The sequence below is a fragment of the Nuphar pumila genome, chromosome 14, assembly GCF_984573655.1.
Source record: "Nuphar pumila chromosome 14, dmNupPumi1.hap1.1, whole genome shotgun sequence".
Taxonomy (NCBI): Eukaryota; Viridiplantae; Streptophyta; class Magnoliopsida; order Nymphaeales; family Nymphaeaceae; genus Nuphar; species Nuphar pumila.
The window spans coordinates 23,020,848-23,038,589 of NC_143262.1; the positions used below are offsets into that span (position 1 = coordinate 23,020,848).

At 34.2% G+C, this 17,742-nt stretch overlaps 1 protein-coding gene across 2 annotated transcripts in view; it reads right to left on the reverse strand.

The window, feature by feature from the left end:
* Positions 1-390: 390 nt before the first annotated feature.
* Positions 391-17,742, reverse strand: part of LOC149816623 (tRNA (carboxymethyluridine(34)-5-O)-methyltransferase-like) — a 35,917-nt gene continuing 18,565 nt past the window's right edge. The window contains exon 3 of one of the 2 annotated variants that reach the window (XM_089987800.1): positions 391-821. In XM_089987800.1, coding sequence (XP_089843926.1) covers positions 737-821 — 85 coding nt within the window. In that variant the 3' untranslated portion in view covers positions 391-736. Of the gene's footprint in view, positions 822-979; positions 1,140-17,742 lie in introns of those variants that run through there. The other variant, XM_089987801.1, reaches the window with a different exon arrangement.

The following is a 17,742-nucleotide window of genomic DNA, read 5'->3' on the forward strand; positions in this document are numbered from 1 at the left end:
ATGGGATCATCCCTTGCTTGCGCATCAGAAAAAAAAAATATTTTAACTCCTACATTTTTCTAAAATATCTCCATATTATTACTGTAACAGTTGAAATGCAAAAGGAATTTCCTGGTCTTTAGGGCAGTTTCACCCAAGCTGGCAAAAAACCCAGCCCAATCTCAAGCCTATACTATAGGGAAAGCACCAACTAAAATATATATGAATAACACTAATTGGGAGGCTGTGGCCATCCGAGGCTTAGGAGACCATGAGGCTCACACCATTTGCCCAAGAAACTAGAAAATTCCTTACATTCAACTTTAAAGACAAAGCCCAATTATCTTTACAATGCGAGCTTCTTTTCTTGTTACAGGTGAACCTTCCCCTGATATGCAACTTATAAAATACATGGAGCAAAAACAGATACTTTCGCTAAATTTTGCACATGCGAATGCCTGCATTCGTACACACACAGACACGACTTGAGAATTTGAAAAGAAAAGAAAAAAGAAAGACATTATGTTGCTTTTCAAAACGTGACATTCAATTTTCCTCAATTCAACAAGCTGCACGCCACAGCAAGAAATTCCAGGTGCACCTCATATCAAAATGTTTAACAGTATTCTCACAATATCCAATCAGAAATTAACCTTCTGCCACTTATCCTGGATCAAGTTTTTAAATATGGCAGAATCACTGTTTCCACACATATAACCCATTTAACTTTTACAAAGATGAGGAAATGATAGCAGAATCATACTTTCTCAAGAATGATGCACCAATTTGATTTGTCATAGAAACGGTCATGGATTATCACATTCTTAATTCCAGAGGCTAATCTGTTAAGCAAGTGCAAACCCCACAATGTCAATCAAATATGAAGCACAAAAAGAAAGATGCAGTTTAGATTTTTTGATAGACCGTTCAGTTTCCTAGAATTCCTGAATATGATATTCAAACATTATATCTTCATAAACAGTACATCTTTCCCCCAAAAAAGATCAAAGGCTGATACAAAAAATGTACATAACAAACTAGCTGAACCAAAAACTAGAGAACATATTCTGCTTCACCACAATGAAGAACAGTCGAGATAATCATTGCATTGACATCTTTTATTTTCTTTATATGCATGGGTTGTTCCCTAACTAGATATCCTGCAAATAGAATCACCAAAATATGAAATTGTTATTAGCTTGTTATAACTTGTTTCTTAAATTTTAATTTGTTAGTTATAGATTTACTTGATATTGAATTTTGATTCTTTGAATAAAAGTTGTTTGCCTGTTACTAGTTTAGTTGGTTGAATTGTTAAATGTTAAATTAATATATATATATATATATATATATATATATATATATAGTATCTCCATACCCACATTTTTTGGAACTGCCGTGTGGTACCCTCCGTATCCGTACCCGTACCCATGAGAGAGAGAGAGAGAGAGAGAGAGAGAGAGAGAGGCTGTGGGACAACCCCTTTCCTTTTTATCATACCCCTCCCCTGTTTCCGTCGTTTTATGTTTTTTTTTTCAAATATTCATGTTTACCTACACCCCCTCCTTTATTCAAAATGTCATCCCACAACTCCCTCCTTTACTAAAATTTGTCCCTCTTTATTAAAAACTGCATTGGACCTACAAACCATTATATGAATCTTGCATTGGATCCACACACACAATAAATATATATATATATATATATATATAGAGAGAGAGAGAGAGAGAGAGAGAGAGAGAGAGAGAGTCGTGTCCCCATATCCTCATTTTTTGAAATTATCGTGTCGTACCCTTTGTACCCATACCCATGTGACATAGATCTCAATGCTAGAACCATGTATGTAGCCTTTTGAGTTATTGAACAACTGCAAGGACTTTTGGTGAAATCTAATGTATTGTTCTCTTGTACCATGTAGTGATGAGTGTAATTCCCATGCCTCTGAAGGCGATAAAAGTTGAAGCGAGAATTCATATTGACTAGTTGCATATCTCTATACCATTCCAATCTTTGTCTTTTTTGTGCATAATCCACAAGTTGAAGTGATGATAATTGATATTTTCTTCGCAACTTGAGGTGGGAGTGTTAAAGAAGGTATAATGGGTACATAGTCAACCCTTCTCTCTTTAAGGACAGTTTTTTCATTTCACCTAATCATTGTATAGTATTTGTTATTTCCTTTACTTATAACGGTAATTTTGTCCACATGTATGGAAGAACTCTAATGACTCATGTAGTGGGGATGAAAAAGTTGGCTGTTGTCCTCTCTCTCTCTCTCATATTTTTCTTCCTCTTCTTCGCTCAATCAACACTGCGCCTTATTTTCTGTAATTTCTCAGTAAATAGATTAAAAATGCAGACCTTGCCTGTTTAAGAACATTCTCAATAATGGCGTACTTGTAACAATCACTGCTATATTAAATGTAAAACTGTTTGTACACACCTTATTAGCTTTCTTATAAATAGATAACCATCCGTGCTTATCCTTCACCTAAGAAAGATAATTAAGGTGATGGCTGCAGATTCTTCGTCTATTCTCCAGCATTTTCCTTTTTCCCTCTTCTTTTATTCACTTGATACCAAATTATCAGTGTCAGAGTTATTGGCAAGGTTTAGGTCTTTCTTTTCTATTAATATTCGTTATTTATTCACATAGTTTCCTTGTTCCATTCTTCCATACCTTCTCTCCCAACACAATCATTTCTTCTCTACATCTATAGTCTTACTCTCTTCAAATATATTCTCTTCATTATTTACTAATTCCTCTTCCTTCTCTCTTTTACTTGTTCCCATCATTCATTTTCTCTTTTGTACCTCTATTCATATTGATTTTGTTCGTCATTTACTTCCTGTTTAATTTTGTTTTCTTCTTCCCTATGTTTGGGTCATAGTTCATGAGATCTTTTGCTGATATCAGTTGATCTGATACCCTGATGATAATAATCTGTTTCCTGTGCTTGCTGCATCCTATTTGCTACAGCGATCTAGTCTCAAATCCTTATATCAGTTATCCCTTTCCCTCGTTTTCAATGTTACATCTCTTATTCCATTGATAATTCTACATTACAGTTTAATAATAATGTCGAAAAACCTTTGTTCAGATCTATCATTGTTGAATACACAGATCTGATACTTACCATATTATAAGCCGGATGAAGTGTTGAAAGGCCTTTGTTCAGACCTGCCATTCTTGAATATACAAGACTGATCCAGCGCCACAATATAAATCTGGTTATAGCATTGGAAGACCTTTCATCAGATCTGCCATTCTTAAATATAGAAGACCAATCCAGTGTCACATTATAGATCTGATCATTAGTGTTAGAAGCCTTTGAACAAATCTACTACCTTTGAACTATGAATCTAATTAGAGTCCACATGGGCTTATGGTTAAAGGCCAATTCTATTTGTTCAGTCTAGATGTTAATGTTGAATCTATTGCCGTTTGAAATCACATCAAAGACTTCCATTGAAGAATTTGATATATTTTGGTTTAATGGACCCTACAAACATAAATTGTTCAAACATCAATGAAAAGGAAGCATTCTTCCAACTAAATAAAGCAGTCCTTAATCATGAAAGTGACAGCAATTACCATTATGTCAATTTTAGTTACTAGAGTGAAACTTTGTATAATTATAATCTGGCAACCCTTTTCAACGAGGTATAGCTCTAAAAAATTCTGCTCCTTTCACCCTTTCATAGTTCCCAGGTATTACATTTATGTGCTTTAACCTGTTTTTTATCACCTCCATCCATTTTTAATTTCCTAATGCTTCTATGTAATTTTTCAATTTAAATCTCATGCACTTCATTTATACAAAGCTCCAATCTTCTTGTTGATCAACTCTGTTGGCCTAAGTATTCACATTTACCGATCTATCAACCAGATGATTGACTGATCCAAACCTTTTCAGTGTGACTTTTACTTTATTTGCTAAATAAACTCACTCAATCAATTGTCTTATTGCTAAACATTATTGTCTTTCTAGTGCATCTTGATTTTAGCATGCAAAATATCATTATTTCACGTCCCAAAAAAAGAAGAAAAATTTCTGCCAAATCTAGCAGGTGATCTAAGTTTCTTAGTTGCATATTTTAGTGTTAAATGGCTTCTTCAAGTAACCATGTTTTCTTCAAATTAACTTTGACTAATGAATGAAATAATTGAACCATGATCTCATTATTGTGTCACTCGCAAAACAAGCCCTTTTAGTGTTCGCTATAAAACTATTACATGAGATGGATGCACCAACTTCTTGGATTAAAGCATCGATAGTGTTTATATTCTTATCACACCCCAAAAGGAAAAAACACCAAATTTTAGCAATACAGAAATTATCAGAGGTCTTATCAACATAAAAAGGTTGTATCCCATATGTTGAGAAGCAGTCACCGTATCTATGCATATGCATTAAGGGTAGTTTGGTAACTATTTAATAGGTCGGGTCTATCGTATTTTCTTATTGTAGCAAAGGGTATTATTGTACATACTTTATTCCTCTCTAATCTCTCTATTTAAGTGAGATTAGACCTAATGAGGGTTAACGATTCTCTCTCTCTCTCTCTCTCTCTCTCTCTCTCTCTCTTTTCTGGTTTTCTTGAAACCCTAACCGACTTCAACATGGTATCAGAGCAGGACGTAGCTCTGGGCGTTTGATTTGATCGACCCACATGTAGATCGGGTCCAGTGTGTACAACAAAAACGCAGATATGAAGCCAGTGTGTACAGCGATATGAAGCCATCCTCCTCCTCCAGCAGAAACACAGATCGGGTCCAACGTGTACAACAACTACAACGTCTACAACGATCGTTGTGCGCGTAGGAGCGGGGAGACTCCTGTTTTCAAATCTGAAGTCAGACCCAAACTGCAGTCTAGATCACATCCTCTTTATGGTGACGTGACTGTTTTGGATCTGACTTCAGATCATGTCGATGGTGGCTGATGATGGTAGTGTGGACGTCGAAGAGGCCTGCAGCTTCCGTCATGATGCAGCCATGGTTAGATCAGATCTGATCTGTATAATTCAGATATGAAGTTGGGCGTGTGGTCGTGGTATGCAGCTTGTCGCAGATTTTTTTTTAAGGTGGATGGTTTAGGTAAAGTCCAATTCAAGTTAGATATGCAAGTTTCAGATCTGAACAACGTATTACAGTCGTTGATCGTGTATATCAAATTTTATCAGTGTGATTAAAATCTGGTATAGTCGGTTTCATAGTTGGTAGTTGGTGTGCACATCAGATCTGAGTTTTCAACAGGTTGTGGTTGCGTGTGGTTGTATCTGCGTTTTTGGAACAGACCCATTATCTATTTCCATGGCTGAAACGCAGAAGTCAGACATGAAGACCGAAATAGTGGCTGATTATAAAGCCTTTGCAAATCCCTTTTCATATGGATCATCTGTAAAGTTGGATGAGACTAACTATGCTAGATAGTCTCGTAAGTTCATGATGTTTGTCTCAGGGCATCGTAGAAAACATATTTTGTTGGAAAATGAGCCTAAAGACAAAACTGAAAAGTATGCTACATGGGAAGAGGACAGTGATATCGTCATGTCTTGGATTATGAAGTGTGCAACCTCACATAGCTGACGGGCTTATTTATTACACCTCTGCAAAACAAATGTGGGATAATTTGCAAGATACTTACTCACAAGAAACTAATGTAAGTCGTATTCTTCAAACAGAAACAGGAGATCGACCTCACATAGCCGATGAGCTGAGTATGATGATTTGTTGGCACATCGTCCGTCTAGTTCCCCCGTGGCTGATGTTCCAAGTTCTTCAAGTGATGAATTATCTTGCCAAGGTAGTAGGTGGATTATTGATTCAGGGGCATCTAGACATTTGTGTGGAAATACCTGTGATTTTTCAAATTTGAATAGTGTTGCTAACCATAAAAAGGTTGTTCTTGCCTATGGAAGTTCCTCTCCCATTGTTGGCCAGGGAAATATCTCCATCTCCCCTACTCTTCAGTTATCAAATGTTCTCCATGCCCCTTCATTCCCTCAAAATTTGTTATCTGTTAGTCATGTTGCAAAAGAATTGAATTGTAGAGTAATATTTGATCTTGCCTGTTGCACTTTTCAGGACTTGCTGACGGGGAAGACGATTGGTGGAGGCTATGAGGAAGGTGAAGTCTATTATCTACATCAACCAGTTGGATCTGTTCATTCGGCAGTTGAGTCCTCCTCTAGTCCGCTGCTTTGGCATCATCGTCTTGGTCATCTCCCGTTGCTTAAATTGCGTAGAGTTATTCCTCATATCTCGTCTTTCACTACTCTGCTATGTGAAGCATGTCCGCTTGGGAAGCATCATAAGAGTTCATTTCCGTCAAGTCAGAGTCCTTCAAGTCAAAATTTGTTTGATCTTCTTCATATTGATGTTCGAGGTCCAAGTAGAATTCCTAGTCATTCTAAGTGTCGTTATTATTTAGTCATTGTAGATGATTTTTCCAGATTATCTTGGGTATTCTTGTTAAAAGATAGGGCTGAAGCCCCCATTATTATAAAATCCTTGATTATTGAAATAAAAAATCAATTTAATTCTTGTATCAAAGTTGTTCGCACTGACAATGCTCTTGAATTCAAATCCTCTGAATTGTTACAATTTTACAAAAATCTTGGAATCCAACCTCAGACTTCTTGTCCTCATACCTCGCAACAGAATGGAGTAGCTGAGCGCAGACATAGACAAATTCTAAATGTTGCTCGTTGCCTCATGATCCAGTCAATATGCCTGCGTCTTACTGGGGAGATGCGGTTCTAACTACGGGATACCTAATAAACCGTATGCCTTCAACTTCTGTGGGGGATCGTATTCCCATTCAAATTCTTAGGCCTGAAGCTCTTCTTTTCCCTATCTCTCCAAAGGCATTTGGCCGCGTACGCTTTGTTCATAAACTTGGTCCCAACTGAGATAAATTATCGCCCCAATCTATAAAATGTGTTTTTGTTGGGTATCCCAAGCACCAAAAAGGATATCGTTGTTATGATCCCATATCTCAGAGAGAGTATGTCAGTGCGGATGTTTCCTTTTTTGAGTCTATACCATATTTTTCTAGTACTTCTCCAAGATTACATGCCAGTCAAGGTGATTCCTTTCCTCTTCCTGTTCCTCCTTTTCCATTAGAGTATGTCTGTCTTGAGCCTCTTGTTCCAAGTCTGACTTCGTCGCGTTACAAAAATCCTCTTGTGGTGTACACCCATCGAGCTCCACCCAACTCTATGCCTTTGCCATCAGCTTCTCCAGAGGTGAGTGTTCCTGACCCTACTGACGAGCCTATTGTTGATGGTGATTTACCTATTGCTCTTCGAAAAGGAAAAAGGCACTATACACTTCACCCTATTTCTCAATTTGTTTCGGAGGCAATACTTGGTGTTAATATGAAGAATTTTGTATTAGCATTATCTGTTGCATCAGTTCCTCTCAATCATCATCAAGCTCTTCTGAACCCCAAATGGGCGAAGACCATGCAGGATGAAATGGATGCACTGCTTTCTCAGAAAACATGGGACTTAGTCGATCCTCCACATGAGGCTGATATTGTTGGTTGTAAATGAGTCTATACTATTAAGTATAACTCAGATGGATCGATTGAAAGGTTTAAAGTCCGCTTGGTTGCTAAAGGCCATACTCAAACCTATGGAGTGGACTTCTTTGAAACATTCTCTCCTGTTGCTCGTCTTGGGACTATTCGTCTTGTTTTGTCAGTTGCAGTGCACCATGGTTGGTCTCTATGTCAGCTTGATGTGAAAAATGCCTTTTTGTATGGAGACTTGGAGGAGACAGTTTACATGCAGCAACCTCTTGGGTTTGAAGTTCAGAGGGAGTGTCAGAAAGTATGCAAGTTGAACAAGGCAATCTATGGTCTCAAACAGAGTCCCCGTGCATGGTTCTCCAAGCTGACTGAGGTCATGTCAGCATTTGAGTTTGCCTAATAGTATATGTTGATGACATAATAGTCACAGGAAGCAGTGAAAAAGACATCTCTGAGACAAAGTCCTGCCTTCAGAAACACTTTGTGACTAAGGATCTGGGACCACTCAGATATTTTTTAGGCATAGAGGTTGCAAGGAGTAAAGAAGGATTGTTTTTGTCACAGCGAAAATATGTCTTGAACCAGCTGAAGGAAACAGGGATGTTAGGTAACAAACCTGCAAGGATTCCTATGGATCCTAAGGCTTATCTATTTGATGAAAAATCAGAGTATGTGGACAATAGCCGTTATCGCTCCTTAGTTGGCAAGCTACTATATGTGACTGTAAACAAACCTGACATATCTTTAGTCGTGAGCAAGATAAGTCAGTTTATGGACAAACCTAGAAAGGCTCACTGGGAGACTGCAATGATGATTCTCAAATATCTAAAGTTATCTCCTGGTAAAGGGCTATGGTTTAGACAAAATCCTTCTCTAGATGTTGCTGCCTACTTAGATGCAGATTATGCAGGGTCGGTTGTTGATAGAAAGTCAACAACTGGATTCTGTGTGTTTGTTGGAGGAAATCTGGTTACTTGGAGAAGTAAGAAACAAACTGTTGTTGCCAGGTCGAGCGCTGAGTCAGAGTATCGGGCTATGACTCAGACTGTTGCAGAGATGATGTGGGTTAAATCTGTGTTGACTGATCTCCAAGTGAAAGTCTCATTACCTATGAAGATGATATGTGATAATAGAGCTGCAACTTATATTGCTAATAACCCAGTGTATCATGAAAGAACAAAGCATATTGAGGTGGATTGTCACTATGTACGTGACCTGGTACAAACTGGGTACATTTGTATCAAGCACATACCTTCAGAGAACCAAATTGCTGATGTCTTCACTAAACCCCTAGCTAGTTCAATTTTTTCAAAATGTTGTGACAAGCTGAACATTATTGATATATATGCTCCAGCTTAAGGGGGAGTGTTGAGAAACAATCACCGTATCTATGCATATGCATTAAGGGTAGTTTGGTAACTATTTAATAGGTCGGGTCTATCGTATTTTCTTATTGTAGCAAAGGGTATTATTGTACATACTTTATTCTTGTCTAATCTCTCTATTTAAGTGAGATTAGACCTAATGAGGTTAACAATTTTTTCTTTCTCTCTCTCTCTCTCTCCCTTTCTCTCTCTCTCTCTCTTTTCTGGTTTTCTTGAAACCCTAGCCGACTTCAACACCATACAACATGAAATATGAAAGATTTTCCATCTGAACAAATAACATAGTGAGAAAAATCTCATTCTAAGGATAATGCATCTCATTAGAGTTGTCATCTGAACAACTTACATAGCGAGAAAAACCCATAGCAATCGGAATCACTTATGTTACGTGGGAAGCACAATTCCCAGGAAAAAGAATTGGATTCAGTTAGAAATCACATTTCCCAGTGATGGGAATCCCAATTATGATCACATAGGAATCTCGATTCTCGATTCCATGAGCTAGAAATCCTGACTCCCATTACTGGGAATCCTGATTTCCTTTACAAGGGAATCCCGATTCCCATGATTGAGAATCTAGATTCCTATGTTTAGAAATCATGATTCCCTTAGAAATCTCAATTCTTTTAGGAACCCTGATTCTTATGCACATAAGATTTTACATATTGCTTCCTAAACGATTCCCATATAGCTTCCTACTCACATCTAGCTTCTCAAATCTTTTAGAAAATTAAAATGACTTTCCTGATTCTGATTCTCGTATTGCTTCCCTATTCTGATTACCGCTCTGGTAACTTCTGAAAAACCCTCTTCACAATTAACTCCCCACAATATAATGATACTTTCTATAAGAAATTGATGTTGTTGCACTCTAGCTTTGGTACACAAGGAAGGATCAATAACTAATTTCATGCTCACAAAGCTTAGTGAATTCATTGGAATTGCATTCACAATCACTTTGGAAATTAAAAGTTGATACACAAATATTTTTTGCGAAAAATATAAGAGCCAAAAAAAAAATGAAAGATATATTACACATTCAATAAAATGTATCTAAATCACCAGAATCATCAATAAAGGAAGCATAAGATTGTGATCGTCGCAAAATTTTTGACATTTTGTGAGGTCTCACTTGACCTTTTTGAAAGATGTTTGTTTTTAGAAATGACTCGCCTCCGTTTTGAGAATTTGTGGGAAAAAGATGGGAATGGGATCCGCCTGTCAGTACGAGGTTCAACCGTTCATGGTGCCTTTATCAGGGGTAATTGAACCAGGGATTGAACTTTATGCCTTGCTTTTACTTAAAATGTCTAAGTAATTATTCTAAGTCCTAAAATGCACAGAGAATCATGCTTGTACTATGATTTTTGAAGAAAATACGATGCATGCTTTTGAAAAAATTGCTTTGATTTGAAAATACTTAGAAATATTTCAAGAACTGAATTTCCAAGTGATTTTGAAACTTGATTTGAGAATATATTTAGAAAAATTGTTTGAAAAATAACTCAAAATGATTTAGAAATTGATCTAAAGTCACTTAGAACTATTTTGAAATTAAAACATGAAATTGATTTGAGTTTGAAATCGAAATTGAAAAGAGAATTTAAAATCGCAAACGAAATTGAAAGTTGAACTCAAATTTTGAATTTTAAGTTGGATTATTTTGAAACTTGAAATCAAATTATAATTGAAATTGGAATCTAAGATGAAGAATTTAAAATTTTTAAATTTGAAATTAGAATTGAAATTGGAGAAATCAAAATTTTGGAATTGAAATTTGAAGCTGAAAAAGTTAGATTTAAACTTTGAAATTCAAGTAAAAATAGAAGTGAAATTAAAATCTAAATTGAAAACTTGAATTTGAAATTTAAACTGAATTAAAAAGTTGAAATTCAAAAATGAAAATGAAATTGAAGAATTGAAATTGAAGTTCAAAATTAAAAATGTAGTTGAATTCGAAAGTTAAATTGAAAATTAAAAATCGAAATTGAAATTTGAAAATGAGATTGAAATTTAGAATTTGAAATTCAAATTTATTTTGAAATTCAAAATTTAACTTGGAATTAAAATCAAAATTGAGAATTGAAATTTGAAATTTAAATTGAAATTTGAGATGGAATTTTAAAATAAAAATTTGGAATGGAAATTTAAAATTGAAAACTTGGAATTGAAATGAAGTTCAAAAATTTAAAATTGAAATTTGAAAATGGAAAGTTAAAATTGATATTTGAAAATGGAAAATCAAAATTGGAAATTGAAAATAGAAAATCAAAATAGAATTTTAAAAATTTAAGAATTGAAATTTATTTTGGAAAAATGTTTGAAAATGAATTGAAAGTAACTTGGAAAATATTTTGAAAATGCTTGGAATTTGAAAGTAATTTCGAAAATATTTTTTTGAATTTGCAAATGATTTTGAATTCTAAAATAATTTTGAATTTGAGAATGAAAATCGAAAATGACTTTGAGTTTAAAAATGAAAATTGTTTTTGAAAAATATTCCAAAAATCACTTAGAAATTTGAAAATAACTTGAATAATTTTGAAAATATAAAATAATGATGCAATTCTATCTTAAATGATGAATGTATTATTTTATAAAGATTTTTTGAAGGAATTTTATTGAAAATTATTTAAAATTGAAAGAGAATTTTGTGCTTTTATAGAATTAAAACAAGATTAATTTTTTATATATTCATGACTATGCCCACAAATATACTTCGAATTAATCTTTATTTTGAATTCTAATAAAGAAAGAAAATGAGTTTTGAAATATGATGATTTTTTGAAAATGACTTAAGAGCGTAGGTCAATTTTTATATTTAATAAAGAATAATAATTCTAAGTATTATTCGTATTCTGACTATGGCCATAAATACGAACTTTACTTAGTTTTATTTATCATCTATTAAAATGGTGCACGTGTCATTCGTGTTTCATCATAGTGCATAAAAAAAGGTAAAAATGCAAGAAATTAATATGAAATTAAAATTAAACTATATGCTCATTCATTCTAAACTAAGCATAAAGTAAAATTCTCATTAATTGAATTATTACAACCCTTGAATCAATTACAATAATTGAAAAAAGTGAAAATTCCTTCCAAATGAGCAAACTTGTTAGAAATAAATGTAGGCTTTTATGGATTTTCTACAATTATTGAAAAATTGAAGAAAATATCCAAAATTAACCTTTTATGCCTAAAATAAATAAATAAATAAAACAAAATAAATGCATATGATGCATGATTTTGCAAAAGCATTTAAAAATATATTTTTAAGTTTTTAATTTTCGAAATTGAGTTTTGAAATATAGAAATTCATTGTGAGATTTGAATTTAAAATGAATTTAAGTTTGAAATTGAGGATTGTGTGAAAAATACATTGAAATTCATTGAAATAAAAGGCAAATAAACTCCAAAATTTGTTTAAAATGAAGCTAAGGCATTTTAATTTGATGAAAAAGATTTTCAATTTATGAAATATACAAATTGCACTTGAAAATTGATTTTAAAAGGTTAAAATTCCCAATTTAACTTAATTTTAACAACAATGTTTTTTATAAAACCGATTTTGAAAAATGTAATGAACGAAGGATCAAATGATCATAGAAATTTATGAAAATTGATGTGGAGACTCCTAACAACCTTATGAACACTTTAGAATTGAAAAATATAAGAAAAATTTGAAGAAAAATTCAAATTAAGGGTTTTTATCCAATTAAAACAAGATTTTGTAAAACCAGAATTTAACAAGCAGACCTACCAGAGCATTTCAGGTGAATGAAGGTTTAAAACAGCTCAAAATGAATCTGTGGATTCATAATTTCATACACATGAGAGAAACATCTCCTTTTTATGGAACTTCAAAATTATTTTTAAAACTTGAGATATGACTAAAACATTAGGAAATTAATTTTAGAAATAGAGAATTGGATTTTAGCAGACAAGTTTCTGTAATTTTAGTGTCTGAGAGACTAAACTGACTCAATTTCTCCCAAATTTATGGGAGAAGTTGCTCAGTTCAACCAAGAAAAAACTCTAATTTATAGAAATGAAAAATCAATCCTGGTTTGGAAATGGTGACTTCGGGAAGTCACTGTTCCATCTCAGAAAATGAACCTGTTATAGAACTCCAGTCCCGGTTTTTAGCAAAATTGAAATATCAAATAAACATGAAATTTTATGAAATTTAACATGGATAAACTAGACACAAAATAGAAGAAAACCCTTTTTACAGATTTCAAAAATGAGTTTTCATTAGAGAAAGCTAATCTAAATAAGATGAGATAAAATTTAAGCAATGCTTGATGATGCAAAGTAACAGGGTTCTGGTTTTTTATCAGAATAAATATGAAATGTCCATAGAAATTGATGAAAATTTGCAGAGATAAGCTAGACATGAAGAGAAAGAATATCCAATTTACAGATCTAGAAAATGATCTCCCATTAGGGAGATCCGATCCAATCAAGTTGACCCAAAACCTGTGTAAAGCCTGACAAAGAAATATGACAGGGTTCTGGTTTTTTATATAAATAGAAGTGAAAAGGAAATGAAAATTCATGAAAATTGGCATGCATAAACTAGACATTCTAAGAAGGAGACTCCTTTACAGATCTAGAAAATGATCTCTCATTAGGAAAATATGATTGCAACAAATCGATCCTGGGTCTGAGCAACGCCTGAGATTGCAAATAGACAGGGTCTCGGTTTTAAATGCAAAAGAAATAAAAATCTACCATAAAAATTGATGAAAAATTACGGAAATGAATTAGACATGCAGATGAAGAAGACCATTTTTACAAATCTCAAAAATGATCTCCCATTAGGGAGATCTGACTCTAACAAAATGAGCTAAAATCTAAGCCATTGAAATGACACAGTATGATAGGGTCATAGTTTTCGACCAAAATCAGGCATGAAAACACCATAGAAATTACTGAAATTTGGCATGAACGAACTAGATTCAATGTCAAAGACACCACTTTTTACAGATCGGAGAAATCATCTCCGGTTAGGAAGAAATCACTTCGATAAGTTAGTCTAATTTTAGGTAAAATCCGAACAGTCCAGAATAACAGGGTCCGAATCCCGATTTTTAAAAGGAGTCAAATAAACTCAGATTGATCTGATTTTTGGTGGAAATCACGAAAACATATGCATGAAGATACAATAAATTTTTTAGATGAAAATGACTTCTAATTATAGGTGAATTGATGGATCTAAAAACAAGCTAGAATTGAAAATATGGATTGAAGGTAATTGAACATGATCAAAGCAAATTACATGCAAGGATGATATAATTTCGAAAAAAAAACATCTAATGTAAAAATTAAATGAAACAAGGCATTAGATCTATTTGATATTGCCAATTGAAGGAGAATTTGATCTATGAAAGATCAAAATCCATCTTATTGATGGCTTAAAAAAAAGAAAATGGAAACTACAAAATCAAATCAAACAAAGAAGAAGAAGATTACCTTGCACCAAATGAGGAAGAAGGAGAGGAGAAGCTCCAAGGGTGGCGTCAACTCCAAGGAGAGAGAGGAGAGAAAGAAAGAGAAAGAGGGAATTCCAACTTTTTTTTGGAATTCTCTCAATTTCTCAAGTTATGGAAATAGACCCCCCTAAGGGGTCTATTTATAGTTAAACTTGGGAGCATTTTGGGCATGAAAATGTTAGAAAATATCTCAAGGTCGGCGCCAACCCCCATGTGGGTCATTTCTACTTTTTTCAAATGGGTAATTTTGGTAGTTTGCCAAAGAATGGACATGTAGCACCCCTTTTGCAAGTGGGTGACCATGTGGGTTTTTTAAAGATAGAGGAGGTTTTTAAAAGTGGGTTAAAAACCCAAGTTTTAACAAAGAGAAAGGGGGTTTTTTGAAGTAAAATCGATTTTAAGTTGAAAATGCCAAGTGGCGCCCCCTTTAGAAAATTTATTTTTTTCTCTTTTTATTTCAAAAAACTAAGAATGAAGGATAAAAGGAAAATAAAGAGGATTTGAAAATAATGGATCTCAATTGGATTTAAGATCCATTTTGATTTTCGAAATCCAAATTAAAACCGGATCCAAATTGAATTTTGAGAAATTTTGCAAAAACACTGAATTTGGTTTTGAAATTAAAAAATTATTTTCGGAATTGGGATAAAAATTGGGTTTTGATTTTGAATTTAAAATCTAAGAATTGATTTGGGATTAAAATTGGATTTTGAATTTAGATCTGGATCCATTTTGATATTTCGAAATCCAGATTGAATTATGAATTGGATCCAGGGTATTTTTCAAAAGATTTTTACAAAATGATGGATTTGAATTTGAAATTCAAGAATTGATTTTGAAATTAGGATAAGGATTGAATTTTGAAAAGGACCTGGATCCGAGGTTTTGAATAAAAAAAATTGGATCTAGATCTTGATTGAAGGAAATTGGTCTGAAATGGCAATCAGACCCTGATATGGATTTCTGAAAATTTAAAATGAAAAACCCAAATTTATGATGAAAATTGGGATTTGGATTTGGATCTTGAATCAAGCTTAGAGAATGGAATTGGATCTGGATCAGAATCCAAGAAATTAAGTTATGCCTTCGATGTCAAATGAATCTGAGTTTAATTCAGAAATTGGTTCTGAACATCCTTCTAAATGGATCGAAAGGTGGATCCAGATAGAAATGGATCTGGATCCAGAAATGGTTAATTGGATCCTGGTTATCTAATAAGACATTCCAGGTTCAGAAAGTGAATTTGGACTCTGGATATGGATTATAGAATGAAATTATATGAAAAATCTAGGTCCAGGATGAAAAATGGACATCATATCCAATATTAGATCCAGTATCCGCTTTGAAAAGTGAATTGAATCTCGGATATTGATGAAATCTTAGATAAAAGAGTTGATCTGAATCGGAGCTAAAACACTAGCTCAACTGACTGGGGTTAGCTTAGTTTCGGCTGAAATGAGCTGAAACGAAGGCCCGAGTGTGCGAAAAGTGACTTTAAACTGGAACTGGACCATTCAAACTCTTGATGAACTCAGATTAGACTCATGAGGATAGGATCTGGGTTTGACTGACTCCGAGTCAATTTGAGCTAAAAATGAGTTTATTTCGCAAGAAACAAACTAATTTCAGCTGAAATGGTCAGAAATGATTCGCTCATCGTGAGCTCAGGGAAGCTAAAAATGACAGACATTCTAACAAGTCTGAACTTAAAATGAGCTTGGCTAAGTCTGACTGATAGAAAGGCTAAGGGTGACTCGGGGAAAAAATTGTAATTTCATTGACAAAATGAGGGTAGACCGATCTCTAGACTGGGGTAAACCTAGGGGTGAGACTCGACACTGCCCTGCAGGGGTTTGGCATCTGCGAAAAGAGATGTTTGAAACAGACTTGAAAAATTTGAGGTGTTTACAAAGATCTACTAAGGTTTCAGTAAAAGCCCATATAATAAAACACATGAAGTCCCCCACTAACCCTTACATGCATGAGGACTAAGGGATAACACTTTAGTGAGTGCTTTCCTATTATTGAATTACTTTAATCTTTCATATGCAAAGCTCTCATTGAACTAAGGACCCGTTCAAGTACACACACACACACACACACACACACACACATATATATATATATATATATATATTTTCTTTATGTAATAAGTGAAGCCCATTAGTCATTACACATTATGTAATTAGTGGTGTTCCTAGAGGGCACTTTAGGTTTTTTTTTTAATGTATTTTATACTATTAGAATAGAGCTGTTGGGAGTGCTCCCAACAATTATATTTCTAGCTGTTGGGAAGTGCTCCCAACAACTATATTTCTAGATGTTGGGAGCACTTCCCAACAGCTCTTTTTGCTTCCTTTTGTGTATAAAATAGGGAGTGTAACCCCTCTTGTATGTTAAGCTTGTTCACAAGCATTCTCTTAATAATATTCCTATATTTTTTACTTGTGTTTTAGCCCCTAAGTGGCTTGTGGGGTTGTGCTCTTGTATTGACCTATAAGTGGTCTTGATTGTGTTCTTGTATGCCCATAAGAGGCACCCACTTGTACTCTTGGGTTGTATCTCATACATGAAGATCAAGAGGAAGAGCGGTGAAGCTTTGGTTCGTTGGTTCAAGAAGCATGTCATCAAACTTTTTTAACACATTTTTTGCCTTTTTCTTTTCTCTCTATCTTTTCTTTTCCTCTACTCTTTCTTTTCACAATGACCGAAGAAGAACACAGATTCAAAACCAAGACCTCAAATATTCAAATACTTTGCGCATCTTTACAAAATCACCATTTTCTTTACGTACCATAAAGACACCGGCTATAGGTCAACATTACTATGTTCACACGTACTATTTCAGCATCGACCTTAAGCCAATCCTAAGGTACCATTCTGGTACTGGGTCAATACCCAAAATATTTTCATAAAATACATTATAGTTTTCTCTACGTACCATTACTACACTAGGTCAAAACCCAAAATAATATTTTAAATCTCATACACAACGTTTTGACATAAAAATACTTTTCATTCATTTCTCAAAGTAAAAGTTTACTGAAAACAAGTGAGTACAAAACCAAAACAAACTCCCAGAAGCAGTCCTACGTCCAGTGCCGTAGAAACCATCGAGTCTTCAGTGTTGAACCATCTACATGCCTGCTACAATACTTGAAAATATCAAAGTAAAGTGGGATGAAACTACAACATGTCTCAATAAGATCCAACACTCAACATGAATCACAAGACTAGCATAACAACCATCTACTGTTGGAAAACACACAATGGCCAAAACTCAAATCCTAACACTGGAAGAGTCGACCCTTAACTCTCAGGAGTCGACCTTTAGGTCTA